This window comes from Larimichthys crocea, chromosome III (assembly GCF_000972845.2).
Source record: "Larimichthys crocea isolate SSNF chromosome III, L_crocea_2.0, whole genome shotgun sequence".
Lineage (NCBI taxonomy): Eukaryota > Metazoa > Chordata > Actinopteri > Sciaenidae > Larimichthys > Larimichthys crocea.
Genome location: NC_040013.1, coordinates 30189901 through 30209894, shown reverse-complemented (window position 1 = coordinate 30209894; position 19994 = coordinate 30189901). Strand labels below are relative to the sequence as shown.

General features: G+C 40.1%; 1 protein-coding gene across 6 annotated transcripts in view; it reads left to right on the top strand.

The window, feature by feature from the left end:
• pdlim5a (PDZ and LIM domain 5a) overlaps positions 1-19994 on the top strand; it is a 63173-nt gene that overhangs the window by 41465 nt on the left and 1714 nt on the right. For 2 of the 6 annotated variants that reach the window (XM_010732483.3, XM_010732482.3), the window contains exons 6-12: positions 2695-2867; positions 3117-3150; positions 13345-13427; positions 16016-16217; positions 17266-17446; positions 19375-19495; positions 19631-19746. In XM_010732483.3, the coding sequence (XP_010730785.3) occupies positions 2695-2867; positions 3117-3150; positions 13345-13427; positions 16016-16217; positions 17266-17446; positions 19375-19495; positions 19631-19746 (910 nt within the window). Of the gene's footprint in view, positions 1-987; positions 1014-2067; positions 2089-2199; positions 2227-2694; positions 2868-3116; positions 3151-13344; positions 13428-16015; positions 16218-17265; positions 17447-19374; positions 19496-19630; positions 19747-19994 lie in introns of all 6 variants that reach the window. The other 4 variants (XM_010732484.3, XM_019259914.2, XM_010732485.3 and 1 more) reach the window with 4 other exon arrangements.

Here is a 19994-nt window from a genome sequence, read left to right as displayed (position 1 = left end):
TCCCATCTTTCTACTCACTCAGCGCCTCACTTTACATAATTCCTGCTATCATCCCCCCTCCTCTGTTTCTGTCTCAACCCCAACTCTTCTTTCTCCAGTGGCATAGTGAGTATAACTATGCTATGATGTTATGACTAAGCTGTGTTTATATATAGCCTGCAACTCGAGCTGTATGGCATTCTCTTTCAGTCAGTCAATAAAGGTTTCAGCCTTGAATCCATGTAGACTTACACAGTCTTTTCACCGACTAACACACCTTTATCTGGGCTTTTTTTTCATTCACTTGTTTTTGTAGTGATTCCTGTGAAAACAAGTGGGTATTGAATGTTTTTGATGTATTGCATTAAATTTCATAATCTCTGAGTGCTCTTTTCTCTGGGCAAATGCTGACAAAAGTGCAATCTACTCTGTAAGACTCAGCAGACACTAGCGACCTGCACAATATAATCTTACACCACGAGGCCGTGCACAATCGCACACACTCCTGCAAACTGCATTTCACTTGGGTACATAGCCTTCCCCAAGTATCACAGATGACATTTAATAGCATAGAGGACTATCAAGGCAAGATCTCGATCTGTTTTTAGTGTTTGTACCGCTTTGACTTGCTGTCTTAATGTAAACACCTCTATCTCAGTGTTTCACAGTAGAGGTCAACATTAGGGTTCACACACAGTGATGATCAATATACAGCATATTAGTAGGTATATTCATCCAAAGCATTTTGCCCAAACTTCCCTGTGGAATGAGCAAAGTCCATTTAATTGTTTCTGTTGCCAGGTGACATTATGAGGCAGCATGTGTGTCCGTCCTTGCTTGCTTGTTTGCATGCTGTATATGGGCTGTGTGGTTCGTTTCAGAGGGGGGTCTTTTTGCATAGCAGCTTTAAATGTTTTTTTTTCCTCTAAAATGGCAAGAATTTAAACATGTGTATCGATATTCTCTGTCTTCCTCTATTTTTTCAATCCTTGTTTTTCTGCTTTGCAGAGTGCAGCAGGTCCTTCAGTCACAAAGTTAGTCTCTGAAGCATGCTGGGTTATGAGTGCCTGCCTTTCTTTTTACTCACTCACATCTCTCTATACTTGTGTGTCTTTTCATGGTGTATCTGCATGCATTTACTTATGATTTTAATTCCATACAGTGAAGTTTTATAGTTTAATTAGCTTAAATGTTTATATTATGCAAGGATTTGCAGCATTAACTCATGCAGCTCATTAAAATAAATCATTTTTGTATAGTACAATATGCTGAGGCTACAGAATATTTTTACCTCGACTGTAAATCACATATATTGATATTGACATACACACACAAAAACACACGCACACACACACACACACACACTATATTGTCAGATACTTCCAGTATAGCTGTACAGTAAGTGTGCAACCAGGCTCACATAGAGCTGTCAACACACCCACACCCTCATAGCTGCTGCTGTGACAGGAATGTGTTGAGAGACACTCATAAATCAGTCCATTCAGTCGGCGAGGTGAGTGTGTTGGTGGGTGTGTGTATTTATAGGTGATTTATTGACAGCGGTGCCTGAAAAGTCTTCAATGCGCCTTTGTGTGTGTGTGTGTATGTATTTGTCCTCGGAGTTGATTTATTGACAGCCAATTAGCAACAGGAGTGTCAGCAGCCTGTTGCCAGGAAAGATTGCGGATGCGTTTACTGTTAATGCATTCACAGACAACCACGAACCAAACATGTTGTATTATAATTATGCTGCACACTCATTAAAGCAAAAGTGCATGTTTTTCATACCAATATCATTCAAAGTCATCCGTTATTTTTCTTTTCCACACTCTCCAGATAATGAATGAATATACTTTTATGATCTAGACAGCAGCACCACCATGTGGTTAAAAATAAGACTGCAATCAAACGTCTCCATGGATATTTTCTCAGTGTTTTGCATGCACTGTGTGGTGCATTTTCACTTTTCTTTCTATATATAATTTCTACTGTCTGCTTGTTAACATTTCCTATATTACAGTTTTAGAATGTAATTAACTCTTCATACTTGTATCTCTTCCTTTTTCCTGTACTGTGCCTCCACTTTAGTGGACCTCACAGTATTTTGAAGTAAGTTTTTTTTTTTAGATAATTTCATTATTTTCTTTATGACTGCTTTACTTCTCTGCCTTTAGTTAGTGTACTTCTCTGTTCTTATGTCCTGTTTTTTCTCTGTTATTGGTTTTCAAGAAAACCTCCGCCACCAAGGTATCAGATTGGTTCAGACCTACACATGAAATGATTCTTTAACAAATTGTGATTTTTTCCCCCCCTTTTCATATCTAATAAGCATAAATTGTAACCTACACTCTTAACATCAAACAGTTTAATACTGTTCCTCTAACTAGCGTCTAACAAATAAGTCATCGTGTGTCAAATTAAATTGATTTAAATTGGTTGAAATTAACCTCCTAAACAGACTAAACATGACTTTCTCACTACATTACAACACACTCTGATGGACAGAGCTACTTATGACCTACTTACAGTAGTAGAGCTGTGAGTATAAAATGTTTTATGGGATTCTGCAAAATTAGTTCTACATTTCACTTCAATAAGTTTTAGTACCCCCAAGGAAATTACATCAGACTTCATCTCTGTTACTTTGATCAATTGTGAGGGGAGCATGTAAAATTAAAAGTATATTTGCTGATGTCATCCATCCTGTACTTCCAGGGTTCCTAGGAAGCACGTCGTGGACACAGACATCCATTTCTATCATGTGCCCACTCATGCTGATGCCAGCAGGAAGCGTATTACAGAGGACACAGAGGACTGGCGCCCACGCACCGGCACCACCCAGTCCAGATCATTCAGGATTCTGGCTCAGATCACTGGCACCGAGCAGGGTACGCTGCTGACTGAAGTGGTGATGTTTGCGTTGTCATCACATAGACCGTTGTTAGTGCACCTGAACTTATGACGCACACACAGGGCGGCCTCAATACATGGGACAAACAAACATAACAAAACTATGATGCTTCCTGTGTACAGATCATTAATTTCTAAATCAAAAGCACTGTTTAAATTTTACAAAAGACAAGACTGCATTATTCTCTTTAATGGACTCATTCGTGTTTTTATTCTCTCTCTTGTAGCTCTGGAAGAAGAAGAGGCAGCCAAGAAGACAAAGTAAGTGCATGGCAATGAAAATGCTGATCGTAGTTTTAAACGCTCTAGACTCTCTATCATCAGTTTTGTTTGCTGTTGTTTGAATAAATAAGTGCATTGTGTGGAGTAAAAATACTTAGTCCATAAAATATCATCTCTAACCCGCTCAACTGGGTACATCTTACGTATTAAAGTTACATTTATGGAGCTTTGGAACAGAAAATCTGAGTTCAGATATCTGTGGCACAGTTCTAGCAATTGTATTGATGCTGCGTGGACTCTTCCTGTCTAGACAGCAGAGAAAGGATCACGCTGAGCCATTAAGTTAAAAGCCAGACCTCTGTGCACTGTACAGAACGTCCATTCCTAGCAGCTCCAAAAGTTCAAGAAGGCAGTTTTAATTAAAATCTCTTCTCAGATTGCTGAAAGTTGCACATGTACTTGTATCAATTTACATGTGGCATTTCATGTGGTGGTTTGTGTGCTCCTAATGGTTGATTTGGTCGGAGGTGTGACAGCCTTGCAGTGCTGCATGTTGTATAACCTGTGATTGCGTGATTGACAATCATGGAATGGCTGGATTGTGACGTTGTTCTCGGTGTGATGTGATCCATTGGCTGTCCATTGCTTCTTGGTGGTTTGTGCTGATACATGTGATCATGTGATCACTTGTGTTAACATGCAGACATTCCCTCTGTCTGTGGGTGTTGTTGTGTGGCTTTGTGGTTGAATTAATTTATCATTTCAGACCATACCGACCATGGTTCATGGTCTGGATATTGACCTCATAAATATGGAAGTCTTTTGACATGACCTGTTCTCTGGATATTCCTTACAGTTTACTTCCTCTCTCTCTCTCTCTCTCTCTCTCTCTCTCTCTCTCTCTCTCTCTCTGTCTCTGTATTGATTTCTGTCATTTTCTATTCTGATGATGAGCAAAATCTCTAACCGCCCATCTCTAACCCATCAAGATCTGTGCATCATCAGCTTCTTGTTTGTACAGTTGTTACTGTGTCATCCAGTTTCGCCTGTGGCATGGCTCACACTGTATCTCATTGCAGATTCAAGGCAACTATTCTATTTTTTCCTAAAACCTTCTTTCCTCTCTCTCTTTTTGGTATGTTTTTCCTCTATTCCTTTGATGACAGAGCAACCAAGACCACCACTCGGTTGGTGATTGGCCCTAAGTACAACGAGCTGAGAGACTGGCATCACGGAGTGTCTGCTCGCACCCTCAATGTCCAGTAGACTGTGTGTGTGTGTGTGTCTGTGTGCGTCTCGTGGGTGTAATTGTCTACCTGTGTACGTGTGCGCTATATCAGTTTGACTTCTGTTGGTGGCTCTTTATGAATTTGACTGTTGAAGGCTTGTGGACTGATGGGAATAAAGGAAATAAAGCTAAGAAAGCTGGAAGTGAGAGATTGCAAAGGAACTGTTGGAGTGTATACAGTGAACTGTGTGTGTGTGTGTGTGTGTGTGTGTGTGTGTGTGTGTGTGTGTGTGTGTGTGTGTGTGTGCGTGCGTGCGTGTGTGTGTAACTTTATGTGCCTACACTGCCCTGGCCTCATTCAGACTTTCAATTAAGGGTTGCTTACATACTCAGCCACTCAGCTGGCCACTCCCCTATAGCTAGGTATACTGTAGAAGCATAAAAACTCACTTTTATAAGTGTGTGTCCACTTTTACCCCATTATGCATGAATTTGCATCCGTACGCTTCTGTGACAAAAACATACTCATGATACCAGCTGAGTCTTTGTGTGCTTTGTGTGGCATAATTTCCTTGTAGAAGTCAGAAGTCATCCATATATTTTAAAATCCTAAATAAAATTAAAAGACGCACATGTCAATCTGCATCTCAGCCCATCTCACACTTCACTACAGCACATACGGTACATACTTACTGCATATACTGTATACTGTATGAGCAGAATGTCTTGTCGAGAGTCGTGAGAAAAGAGAAGTAACTGAGGTGGCCTGCTGAGAGTTATACAGACGACATTTTAAGAATTATTCAGTCTGTGTTCTCAAACATAGAAAAGCATGATGATAAAGAGAAATTCAAATTTAGAAATATGAAATCCTGCTGTGTAAGTCTGCAATACAGCTAATGAGAAATAAACGTGCGTGTGTTAACACTCGTCACAAATTCACTACATTACAAGTTTCACCTTTGTAACATGATGGTGACATGGGGGAAGAAAAGGAAATCTGGCCTTGCTTTGTGTGAGGATGAAATCAATGCATTAGACAGTTACACTTTGTATGTTCCTTTATGTTATTTGGACTGTCGTATAACTTTGTCACAGAGGACGCTTCAAACTTATTTAAAAATCATGAATTGCTTGTTTACATCTGTTGTACCTGCTGGCATTGAAACCACACACTGCCTTGTGATATGGTGGCATCTGAAGATGAGAAGAGATTTAAACTTGACGTGCATGTATGTACAGTATATATTTACCAAAAGCTTATATGCTACGCTGCTGGAATGTCACAGTCTGGAGTCTGATGCTGTAAGACATATTTATGGTATAAGGTATATGCAAGTAAGGCAGGTTGTTTAGCTTTGATGGTGTGCAAAGTGACTGTATAAATGCTATAAGTGGCTTGTAATGCAAAGGTATTATTTTAAAGCCTGTGCAATGTAAAATACTTCTCCAGTGCCTCTACATTTGTTTCATCCCTATGTTTACTTACTGCAGATAATGCTAACTTGGATAACAGTTTCTTCTTTGTAATAGTATTGCATTTTGAAAATAGTTTGATATCTAGTGGCTGCAATTTCTCTTCTGTGTTTTGAGTTTGAAAATCTATTATTCTATATTTTAGCTAATAAAGTGATTACGTTTTTTTCTCGCTTTCTTTCTGTCTCTGTCTCTGGTGTCCCTTTTCCTTCCTACCTTTCCCCCCTTGTTTCCCTATTTCCTTCACCCTTTCCTCATCTAGTTGTCTCACTGTATCTGAGGCAAAGAGTGGAGAGGTCAGGTATAAATCATCATCTAAACTTTTTTTTACTTGTTCACCTGTCACGTTAAATATTCCTGCGACACAGTAGTCACTTTTAAATGAAATAAAAGTCACATGAAGGCCTTTAAAGGACCAGTGTGTAGGACTTTCTAGCAATGCGGTTGCTCATTACAATGCCCTCGACCTCACCCTCTCCTTTGTAGCGTGAAGGAGAAACTATGGTGGCTACAAAATGCCCGAAAAACATGACAGGCCCTATCTGGAGCCAGTGTTTAGTATGTCAATTCAGAGATACTGCAGAAAAATGGTGGCTCAGTATGGTGGATTCTGTAGTTCATGAACCTGCAGCGTCTGGAGACTTAAAGGCTCACTCAAAGATAACAATATATCTTATTTTCAGGTATATGGTTATATGATGCCATATGCTGTAAGTAGCACCCCCTTACATCTTACACACTGGACCTTTAACTTAATCACAGGAACTAACTGACCACTTCTAGTCTTGAAGTTTAATACACTGGGATTTTGCAAGTTGATTTCACATATATGCATTTACCGATCTTTCTCACACATCCACTAAATTGTTTATTTAAAATGCAAACAAAACCTCAACATTATAAACTAAATACTATTATGCTCTGCTATTTGTTATCTGCCAGTGACAGATCTCCAACACATCAATCCTCTGATCAAGTAGAGGTCTCACTCTCAGCCTTCAGTGAAATGAATGATGCGGAATCTGATCACATGACCACACGCCAACCACAAGCACTGACGACAGGCTCATCTGTCGATCAGCGACGGCCAGAGGAGGGTGCTACAATCCCCAGTTGTGTCCTCATTTCCAAACCTGGCAGCCTCTTAAAAACTCAACATCAAGAGAACAGTCTGTCGTACACAGCACCCCTTCATTTAGTGGCCTACCCAATGCCGTATTCAAACTCTTTGGATATGTTTTGTGAAATACACCCTACCCATTTGTCTATATCTCCAACACTGGTACCTTTAACATACACTGGTTCAACCCCAGACCAGATACAGTCATCTCATGCCCAAAGGTCAAATGATGCAGTGTTTATGCCAGCCAATATTGCACATTTTCTTGGATCGAGTCCTGTTTGTACCCACACTCCAACTGCTTTTAGCATATTACCTGCTCAAGGATTATACGTGTCACATGGTAGTAAATCTTCATTAAACCAAGCACCAGAGGCTCCCTTTGATCCAGTTTCCATCCATAGACCAGCTGCACCTACCAGGTACATTAAGCCTGGGATGTTATAAAGCTCACACTATTACCCTAAAATGCATAATAGGTCCAACTAAAGCTATAATCAAAATGATTTACTTTATTTCTCTGCCTTGGTCTAGCAGTTTCCTCGTGGGGCCACTAGGGGACAGCAAAGACTCAGAAAAGCTCTTGTCCAGCGGCTGTTTGACTGATCATGATGGCGATGAACACAAATTAAATAGTCAAGATATCAAGTCCTTGAAGGCAGCACAAACTCAGTTTGACCTTTCTCATCAACACAGGTGCTGCACAACAATTCCAATACTCGATGCACATGAAGTAAACTTTTCAGTGACATCTCATTTAATTGCTTCAACTATCTGTCCAATCTGTGAAGTCTGCGTGACCTCTTTCTGTCCTCTCAGTTTTCTAGCCCAAGTCAATTCTCATCTATCTCATATATCAGCACGTCAAAATGTGTTGTCTAACAAACCAGTCAGGTACAGTTTTACTCAAATGTTGCTTACTTTCACTGTTAATAGAAACAATGTCAAGACTGAAGACATTTATATGGTGTATTAGTGTTGTATATGTATTTGTAAACAGGAGAGAGCTCCTGTCAAATCCTTTGGACTTCCTGCCCAGAGCAGCTCCCTGTCCACCTCCTCTCACTCCCAGTGCCCCCAAACTGCTCATACAACACACACATGCTGAACAGCGTAATCTAGAGCAGGCGAGGTAAAGAGTGTGCCAGTGGCATCTGTGTGTGTGTGTGTGTGTGCTTCACTCTTTTTGTGTATATTCCTCTACCTTTACGATTTTAAGTGACTACTTCAAAATGTCTGACATAATTTCCCTTCCACCCTCTGCCTCCTCTCCTCCTCAATGTGTCATCACCTTGTCAGTTCTCCTGAGAAGGCAGTGGCTCGGTCCTTATTGGACGCCCTGCTCATCACTCCAATCACCCAAGCTCCACCACTGCGCTTGACAAAGAAGAAGAAGAAGAAGAAGCGTTGCAGTATCAGTGAGCTGCATCTGCCTAAGAACAAGAGGTAGACAGGGCAGATCTGCTTGAGAAATGTTGTTTGACACTATAACTTGAAAGCAACGTAAGTTCATATTAAAATCTTTTCAGTACAGTTTTATCCAGGAAAGGGTCATGATAATATAATAATCCAAATCATAAATATTGTGATATAACACGTGGATACTCACTTATTCAGTGTCATGTGATGCATGCTCACAATAGTAGTGCTCAACTAATGGCTTCACACAATAAACAAACTAGCAACAAGTGAGAAGTATACCTATTTTTAATGTGTGCTGTAAACAGACTTGAGTCCACTGAACATGCCATTCATGGCAGTGAAAAAACATGTTTGGTCAGAACATGCCAGCACCAAAAGACACGGTCCATATGTCTCTGTGGAGACAACTCATACCAACTATGACATTCTGTGGTCACTGTGAAACGACTTGGCAGCATCTCACAGAGATCAGTCATTGGCTAGTGGACACGGGTATACACATTTAAGCCGTGAAGTATGAAAAGTGTGTCTGTGTGTGTGTGTGTGTGTGTGAGTGAGTGAGAGTGGGTTTGAGTGGGTGTCTATATGTATGGATGTCTTTGCCATTGTGTGTGTGTGTGTGTGGGGATGGTATAGTGTGTGAGGATTGAATTTGATCCAAAGAATATCACAGTGCTGAATTATAGACCATCTGTTGTGTGGTGCAGAGAGCTGCTGGACAGCAGTCAGCTATGTTAATGGACCATTTGTTAAATGTTCAAATGAAACACAACACATTTATGAGATGCATAATACAAGTTCTCTGTGCAGTACACAAGGGGTTACTTTACATATGTGAACAGTTGTGGGACTGAAAGTTGCCCTTCTTTACTCATTACAGCTTAATACCAAAAAACAAGAGGTTGCATAATTAGGTGGGATAAAGCGCTGAAAATAGACTTAAGATAAACACGGGGACAACAGTGATGCAAAGCAAGGCCGCTGACGTGGTAGTGATACATTTGTCAAGGTTGCACTGTATTAATGTAAAAGAAAAGTGTAGAATAAACACAAGGAAGAGAAATACATTTATTCCTCTCTCCCTACTTCCTTCTGTCCCTCTTTAATTATCCCTTCAGTTAACAAACGTTCATACATGGCCCAGTACGTCCAGATGGTCAGCACTCTAACCAGCCACTATTGAATCAAAACAGCCGGCCCTCCATTAATCAACCAATCACAGTCTTACGGAATAAATTAAGTTCCAGCGTAATTGGCCTAATTGGTGGAGAATATTAACGAGCTGTGCTGTAATTGGCTCAAATAGATGAGGGACTGGGGAGCGTCTCATTTCCTGATCTTGTCACCTGTTGTTAGCCAATTTCCATAGCTAATGTGAATGAATGCTGTTAGCTCGTTGGCAAAGATAATTTAAATAGATGGCACAATAGCCTTTAATCTCGCACAGTGTAATAGCTTAATAGCATAATGAGGATGAGGTTTTTCCTGTTCTTTACAGGACCATCCTGTCTGGTAAGTTGATGCCAAGTGATGCTCTTTTTTTTTGTTTCAATTTAAATGTATTTAATTTGGTTAATTAGCCAGAAATCACACATATTTACTTGTTTAATTAGGTTATTTTCCTACTTTTATAGTTACTTATTGCAGTGGTTTACCAACCTGAGGATCAGGACCATCCAAGTGGTCCCCAAGATAAATATGAGTGAGTGTCAGAAAGTTTTAAGTATAGTATAGTAGTTAAGTATAGTATAGTATACAATCAGTTACACAATATTACTTTTGTGACTTTCTACATTTTTGCTTTTTTCATTAAAAATAAAAAACAAAAAATCTGAAAATTAACAAAGTGTGGGCATCCTGGTGACATTCTGACAATATAATCATAACGTCCACATATAGTCCGACAAGGAACCTTTGCTAAATATCATCCCTCCTCTCTCTTTCCTCTGCCTACTCTCCGCTATTAAAATAGCCTCCAAAAAGAATCACTCACTTGTTTAACTGATCATGATTAATGTCCATAGTAAGACCACAGCGGTGTACATGTAGGTACTGGTTTGTTTTAAGGAATAATAAGCTGTAGAGGGATAAGAGTCCGTTTTTTCGATATTTATATACCTTTACAAGCAGCTATACATATTGCAGAATTGGAGCAAATTAAAATACAATAGTAATGCATTGGCGGAGGTGCTGTTGGTTTATGCAAAATTGTTCCCAAAGCTCTGTCAACCTGCTGTCTACACAGTTCTGTGTCGGCCTTTAGATGTAAGAAGTTACTGTGCACCGTATCCATGGCTCCTCCTGTCGTGCGCTACAAAATGCTAAGCAGATAATGAGAATGAAGAGAGATGTTTTGCAGTCTGACAGTCTCTTTCCTTTAGAGAGTACTTAGATTAGGACTGTATCGGCTAAAAGCTGATTAGCCTCAATCAATGCTAACGCAACAGTCCACTGGGTGCATTTATCACAGTTCCTGTCATTGCTCTGTAGCTTGTTTATTGTTTAACAGCGTGTATATTAATCAGATGCCATTTCTAACCATTCCCTCTTTGTATGACAATAACAACCACTAAAGTTTATATGTAAATTTGACATCAGTGGGAGTGCTGTCAGCCATCTAATCAACTTTCTCTGTCACTTTGTATTCATGTGTTAGTTTCTAATATACCTTGTTTCTGTGATATTCTTCTTCTCACATACAAGGGTGTCTTGGCATCAGTCTGCCACAGAAGAGGGGGACCCACTTTTCTCCTCTCCTGTCAATGCAGTCTATGTGTTTAGGTAAATTTAAAGTCTCCTCTCTTTTGTGAGTTGTACACTTGACCATATACCTATTGAGCACTCACTCAGACAGATCAAATGATTTCAGGGGGTAGCTCTGGGTCCTTTAGGGACCAGTGGTTGTCACGGAAGTGTATGTGAATGGTTGTTATGTTTGATGCATGTCCCAAATGTTCAAATAAAGTGTGTGCACAAGGAAATATATCACAGCAGAGCCACACAGAGCATCTGCTTATAGGGGAAGTGGGCACAAACACGTTCTTCCTCTATCATTCTCTCTCTCTCTCTCTCTCTCTCTCTCTGCGTGTCAATTCACCTCTTATAGTATCTGACTCTTTCTCTTTCTTTCTCACTCACACAAAACATACAGACACAACTCAACGTAACTATGACTGCAGTTGCCATAACACTTGTCTCCCATGAGTCCCCTAACGGCCAGGCATAAGGGGAAGACAGCAGTGATCCAACTGTTGGCATTGACTACAACTATGCATTATGGGTGTAATATGTCTGGGGAGAGATTGTTGGCCCACCCAAGCTTCTCAGCTGGCGCTGATGAACACGCACATGCTTAAGAACACATGCACAGACACACACCCTTGATGTTACTCATAGAGAGGTTATTCATTTTGCATCATTTTAAAAAGCAGTGGAGAGTGTGAGGCCCTTGGGCCACATATGACTGAAGGGCAGAGACGTATTGCTCCTTTGCACCACGATATCTGGAAGCTATGGTATCTCTCTGCAAGATAGAGAAACAGCAAAGACAGTTTCAAAGTCAGTCTCAGTGTACTTTAAACACAAGAGGACAATGAGTAGAGAACATTTTGCATCACGGGATGTTTTGTCCTGCAACAGAACGTTTTGACCCCAGAGAGAATGTGTGAGAATATATTGCCCTCAGAGAAAATCTGTTACCTTAGTACTCAAAACAATGTCACAGACATTACATGTTTACATTTCTTTAGAGACAAAAAGTGTCACCCTGCTCACTGAATATGAACGAAACACCTGTCATAGCGCTATGCTCAGCTCAGTTTATCTATTCTGTGTAGAAAGCTGAGAAATACCTCCAGTCCTGTGAGGCCAATTTCTCTATTTCGTCATTTGAAATTAGTGTTCTTGCATCGTTTGATGTGATTGCCACTAAATTTTACTGCAGAGCCTCTTAAGTCTTTGACCCAAATGTGAAATTTAGTTCTATTTCTTAGGGCCCATGAAAATGGACTGCCAATGTTGCCATGGGGACCCATTCAGTTGTCTCTTCACGACCTCAATGAATCATCCAAACCCATATGAAGTATATTCAAAGGAGACATTTGAGATATAAAGGGGAGGTGGCAACAATCCCGCACTGTATATAATTGCATATGTAGTTGTTTTTTGCCCATAATGTGGTCAAACTTTATACTATACCATAAGAACTTTGTCACCTCTCCATCATTAGTGTTGGTAGTCTGGCATCTCTCTACACAACATCTGGAATGGCACTTTTGTTCATTACACCATGCAATTTATTTCACTCCACTGGAGTCAATTACTCTCTGTTAAGTCATTTGAACTGATATTCTGGCATTGATTTTAATGGGTGTATCGTATTATTAGTGGTGTGCAAACCTACTCGTCCCCTAGCCATCATCACTAAAGTGGCCTGGACTCTGTTCCGCTGTGAAAATGGCACTTGGGCAACATTTTTGTGTGTACCGTAGTCACAGGAAGTGCACCATGAAATGAGTACTGTACTGTATTGGCTGTAGCTGCGTGCTGTGTTTTGGTTGGTACCATATTTGTCTCTACTCTGTCAGCAGGTAGGTGGTCTGGAGTCTGTCTTACTCTATTTTGACAGGAACTTGAAAAATTGGACTGTGCTAGTATTTTTTTTTCCTGTCATTCTTTGCTTTTGGCTTTAAGTACAGTATGCTCCTAAGGATATTTTTTTGGGGATGTCATCACAGAAGCTAATGCATATACTATACAGTACATACACAAGCAGAATCAGTCATATTCTGCTGTTATGTGATCTATCACTCTGAATAAGCAGGGTGCAAATAATATGTATTTTTCAATTTAAGTAGTGCAAATTGAGTTTAACATTTAACATACAGGGGTAATGGTTTTTGGTTTCTTTTAATTCAGTGAATTTAATTTAAAAACATATTAGTTCATTTACTTATCATTTCTGTCTTCATGTTGTCTCTCCACACAGTGAGGAGGTAGAGGAGCCAGACCTCAGCAGCCATGACTCTGCAGTTGTCAAGACCATGATCAAAGGACCTGCTGCAACCCAGGGTAAACACTGCGGGTGTCCTGTCCACTTGTGATAGCAACACACGCTAAACGGTTTTTCATTTACTTTTCACGTTGAGCACTGATTATTGCCAGCTGTAATTTTTCCACCCTGTATGAAATTTGATTTATGGACCTGGGAGCAAGCCACAATTGGCATGTCTCCTATTAACTGACTGAAATAACATTTCCACCTTTGTGAACACATATTAAATACAGCATATATTCAGTGCATAATGCATGGGTGTCAGTGACTGAAATACATTTTGGTCCATCTAGCCAACTGCTGCATGAAAACTGTGGGATAGTACATTACTGCCTTAGTCCGCTGCCAAATCCAACAAAAGGATATCTGTGTGGCTGTGTGTGAGTTGCTTTTACTGTAGGCATGTTGTGGTATTTTTTCACTAAATTAACTAGTGGAGTATAATCAGACTAAGGTGCCTGAACTGTTTTCTTAGCATAAGTCATGGTGAGCACATGTGCTCTCCAAAAGTCCCTTTAATAGATTCCTAAAAATAAACTCTTATTTAAGTATTGAACTACATCTTCTTTCAGGTATGTATTTTGATTCATTAATATATCCCCCTCTAAAAAGTTTTTTTTTTTTAAACTTATACAAAAAATGTTTGTTCCAAATCCTGGCATAATGTAAAACTGATTTACTGCTGTTGGATTTAATGTTGTTGCAGCCAGTTAGCAAGGGGAAAGAGGCTTATTTTCCATGGTTGGAGCATGACATATGTTGTGAAATAGGTCATTGCAGTCTTTTTCTTTTCCCGTCTTTTTCCTCTGTTGAAGCCCATTAAGCAGGCAAGAAGGCCCCGCTTCGCCTGTGGTGTCTCGCTCAGTCACACGTGCAGCAGCCTTACTCTTTTAAAAAGATAATATTTACTGAGGGGACCTGTCGGGAGTTATGAATAAAGTTTTAAAGGCAAGCCACAGAGCTGCAATATAATGCCTGTACTCGATCTGTACTTGGCCTACAGAGTCAGAGATTATCTGGGCATTATTTTGTTTATCATGTGCATGCCAAAAAAGAATATATATCTGATATATTTCTGTTTATTTCTGAATATCTATTAATTAACTCATCTATGCTTCAACTTTTACCCCTCCATGAGCACAAGTCCCCTCCTCTCCTGCAGTTCTCTCATTGATGTAACTGCCACTCAACAAAAATCGTAAATGTAGTCACTTACCCGGGGACCCAGGCTCATGAAAATATACTACTAGTCATATAGCGCACAAGCAGCAGCAAGCCACTGACCCATTTTGAATCTGGAGCTGCAGTTAAGGAACCCAGGCCCTCAACCACTGCCTTGTTGGAAATGCTAATTGTAAAATAAATTGGCATGGTGCTAAAATGTGAAAAAACACACACACTCATTCTGTCACCCACATCCTTCACTTTCCTGCTCCAGCTCATTACTGAAGCTTCACTGCAACATACATCCATACTAGTGTGACTAATGGCAGCTTCACTAACAGAAAAGGTGTAAAATCATCACACTAAATAATCAGTGTTTTTAAAGACAATGTGTCAAACGACAATGTGAAAACAATGTGAAACTACAGAGAATTATCACCTGGATCTACTGCAATTGGCTCTAGGGAGTTTCATCGCATTGATTATCTGTCTGGCCCCAAACTTTACTGTTCTGGTTCATTCTCACTGCTCTCATCTTGTCCTAATCCCACTGTATACTACTTGCACAGCTTCTTGGACAAACGAAGTTAGCAAGTCTAAACAAGACTAAATTTCCCTAAGGAGTTGGTAGAGACCAAAAACAGAGTTCAAAGTGAGTGAATATTGAACTTATATTCACCAGAAACACAACTCTAAATGGATGATAGTGTTGCTCCATTACTGTTAAGTTCTTACGTCTGCAGACTCTTACTCAATTTAAGAGTAAATGATAAGTCAGTTTTGTTTTCACAACTTGTTTCTGCTGCCCTCAAGTGGCCAAAAATCAGTTATTCTAGACATTTTTTATTCTAGTTATTAGAGTTTTCTAGTTTATAGTGTTTAAATGAATACCCTACTGGCCTGAGCATTAAATGTAAACCCTGCCCTGTCCCTAGCTCACACTTAAACATGATACGTAATGGTAAAGCCCAGCTCCAAAAGTGGCCCTTGCCTCACCATGCACACGCATACGAAAACACATCTCTATCCACTGTGTGGAGATCAAAGGCCAAGCTACATGTTTAGCCAGGTGTCCTGGTTTTAGCTGAGGGAATGTCTTAGTGGTCTATATGTGTGTGTTTGGTCATGTGTATGCATGCACATATACCATAGGAATGTGTCGAAGGTGGAGTGAAAGATTCTGTGAAGATTGATGTGATGAATCCATGGTTGTGACAGCAGTAGTCAGCCCGCTGCATGCACCGCCATGACACCTGCTGGGCGTATAGACAAAGAGGGTAGAGGTCAAATAACTCACACACCTGGGAAATAAACACTGATGCACACATGCACACAGAGCCTTTGTGTTCACTTCTTTGCTTTTCATTTGTTCCCCTTAACCATTTCCGTACCTTTGTTCCTTATGAAATATAGCCTTTTATTTCTCGTTTTTATCCTACAGGCCATGGTCTGAAGACTGGTTTGATCATCCCATCGTTTGGTATGAAGGGTAATGGAAGTGCCAGTGTCCCAAGAGGTCCTGTTCCAGCTCGACCTGTACCTCAGCCCCACCCCAAAGATGAGGACACCCTAGTTCAGATGGCAGAACACATCCCTGCTGGGACTCGTACACCCATGTGTGCCCACTGCAACATGGTCATCAGGTGAGGGACAAATACTGTAGTTATTAAGGTCATTTAACAACTATTTTTTAAATCATTCTAGCATGAAAAACATTTGGGCTCTGTCATCAGGAAGAAAGGAGACACTTTAACACTAGTTAAAATTGTGAAAGGAAACTGGTGCATAGTGTTTAGTTCCATAATACCATGCCTATCTATTTGTACTAGCAAATTAACACGTAGGAAAGGAAAATATGTTCACTTCTCAATTATTCAGTGTCCCAGTAAGGCACTCAAAATAATTGACCTGAAACTATCTCGAGTAAATAATCTGTGTATGAAACTGTAGAGCTGCAAAGATCTGACTGTAGTGTAGATAAGAGTAGTAGAGAGGAATTAAGTTGCACCGGCAGTAGATCAAACTGTGACGTTGCACTTGCATGTAGACACACTGAATGCACGCACACACAGATGATGATGGACTCCTGATTATGCTGTTGGGTTACGTTAAGATTGAGAATGGAGAATATGATTTATAACTTTAAAATTATTGATGTTTGAGGGGCTTCACTATAACGTCTGCCTGTGCAGAGATACATACTGTACCCCATATGATACCATACGGTATGTACCACATGATCACATCACTACGTCCACTCTCTTCCTTTTCCTCCCTCCTGTCTACCTCTCTTTTTCCGGTAGCTGACTGCCCTAATTCGAGTGTTATCTTCCAACTTGGGTCACCTCACATTACATATCACTTGGGATAGGGTAGCTCACATGCGATCATAATAAGCTCAGATAAGTACAGCTATTGTGTGGAGTAAATTAGTCTCTGTTGTTTTCCCACTTTACCTAATCATCATATTGGACTGTGCCAGGGCACTGTCTGAGTGGAAGCAGGGGATGATTGATAAAGCTCCAAGGACACACTGAGTTTCTAAAATGTCTTCCTTCATAACTGATGATGTGACCATAGGTCGGTGGGCGTTTTTCACTATTTCAGACATAATAGAATAAGTAATTAAATCCAGATGAATAAGTAATATTTTCTCATCTTGTCTCTGGTTTTTGTTTTTCTTTCTTTCAGAGGGCCGTTTCTGGTAGCAATGGGGAAATCATGGCATAAGGAGGAATTTAACTGTGCCCACTGCCGTTCATCTCTAGCAGATACCGGCTTTGTGGAAGAACAGGGGTCTGTCTACTGTGAACACTGCTATGAAGAGTTCTTTGCTCCAACTTGCAGCCGCTGCCAAGCCAAGATACTGGGGGTGAGTTGGTGTGAAATGAAATGGAGCAGAAGAGTGTGTGTGTGTGTGTGTGTGTGTGTGTGTGTGTGTGTGCGCAAAGGTGAAGGCTTGGTGGCATTGCACTTATCAAGCTATTGTCTGGCTGCTCTTGTTTGTTTTGTGATTTGACACTGTAATCAACAGTTAAGATTCTGCATTTTCTGCAGTGCAAAATATTTTGAAGATAATAACTAAACTTGCATTAGAGTGCCAGGACAGATCACTTACTGTGCAGTCACTCACTCTGGCTATCTTCTGCTGATGATTTAGGCAACAACCAATGTTTAATGTGGCTAATGTTTCTGGGCCTCCGGTGTGGCCAGTGAATATCTGGAAATCCAAGCCAAGACTTTTTTTTTTGCGGTCTCATTAGCAATTTGATGCACGAGAAAGACACATTTCTTCTAAAATGTCTATAAACAGATATCTGTTGCAACCAAAACCCACTCAAATGTGATTGGTCAATACTACCCGGACTACAAACTAGAAACCACAAGGCTTCTGGTGTCAAAATCTTGGTCCCTTGCCTACAGATTCTGCTTTCATATGCAGATATCTGTTTATAGAGATTAAGTGGCCTTGACATTATGTGTGGCTGTTGTTTTCAGTCTCAACCACCTGTTGTTTGGAGAACAAAAGCGATAGCCATCCTCTGTGGTATTCACTGCAAAGCTGTCACACATACCAACATCTGACTTTTCTGTTTTTCGTGTCCTTCTGTTCTTTTCACTGTTTTTCTAGAATATTTCTCTTAATTGTGTGCTTGCAGTTTGCCACATTGTGTAAGTCTCTATGAGTGACTAGCTTCTAGCAACTAACTTAACAATGGGTCAGTGTAATTCTTCTATTCTGAATGAATGAACATTACAGTACACGCAGAAGATCCCAAATATGAGATATTTTACTTTAAATATTAAAGCTATGGAAAATTGATGATGATGAGATCATATCCTACTTCTCAATGAGAGTTAAAATGGAATTTGACCAAACAATTAAACTTATAATCAACTAATGTACAGCATATGTGCTTCATTAGAGATCTGTTTCTCTTCAAACCTTCTGCACCTCCCTTCTTGTCCAGTAGTTGATTCCCTTCACTCAAACATTATCTCTTAACATACATCGCTTATACATGTGTGTATGTACAGTACTATAAGGCTGCTTTTAGATTCTAATAGCCAAGCCTGGATAAATATCAGAGGTAACTTGCTCCCTTCTTGCACTAGTGCTTTGTAATATGGATTGCATTTGTTATCTTACCAATTCAAAACCAAATAATAAAAGGGTCACTTTTAAAAAGCTGTTGATGTTAAAAAATGCAAGAAGGACCAATGTAGGAAAGCTAGTGGTTTAAGGATTTTCTATAGTGACCCCAGCTAAATCTCAGGAATGCAGTATATGTTCGGGTGTTAGGAGAATTAGGCTTAGTGGCCTTGAGGAGGCTGCAGGTGTAGCATGAACTCAGGGTGTCAGGAAGCTGAGATCTTTGCTCCCATAACAGCTCTGACATTCATCCCTCACGTGTTCTAACCTCTTTAGCCTCAATCCCTTTCAACCCTCTATTTCTCACACATCTTCAACCAGCTTACGGCTTCTTATTAACCTGTTTTCTCACTCCCTCCCCTCTAATCCTTAATTTGACTCCGGCCCACCAACTTTCCATTGATTTTAAGCTGGATCATGTGGCCTTTAACAATAAAAAGAAAAATGTAATATTTGAATGTGACATGCGAAAAGGACAGACTGCATTCCTGACAGATACATTAATACATTCTGATCAAATAAGTGACTGGTACTAGAAACTGATCACATCACTGTATCCACTTTCCAGCTCCTATGACCAACACACACAGACAAAAGTGCTCCTAATCAACTGTATGATCCAACTCACCACATCATTTTGTCTCTAGGAGGTGATAAATGCCCTCAAACAGACGTGGCATGTCTACTGCTTTCTGTGCGCTTGCTGTCAAAAGCCAATCAGAAACAACACCTTCCACCTGGAGGATGGAGAACCATACTGTGAACAAGGTGAGAGATGAACCATGCATTTATTGGAGGCAATGACCATGCTGACAGGGGATAGAAACACCATTAGCTCTCTGTTATGGAGTAACTTTTGTGTACGTTCAAACACTAAAACTTGTTTTTAATGCATATGCCAAGACTTCTACAGTTTGTTTGGGACTGGCTGTCACGGTTGCGAGTTTCCAGTCGAGGCTGGAGACAAGTTCCTGGAGGCCCTTGGTTACGTCTGGCATGACACCTGCTTTGTTTGCGCTGTAAGTGAAGGCTTCACAGTATAATCAACTCCTATCCATTTGACCTGGATGCCTTTGAACTGTGACAGAAAACTGTGCTTCAGGATAAAACACACAAACATGTAAAGGGGCCTAACCCTGAGTCAGAGTTTATTAATTTTTCATAGTTTTTGTATATTGGTGTATGTAGTACCTTGTATTATGACGAATATAATGACATATATGAATAAGGCATTTAAACATATTCTGAAAACCTTATGTAACCATTC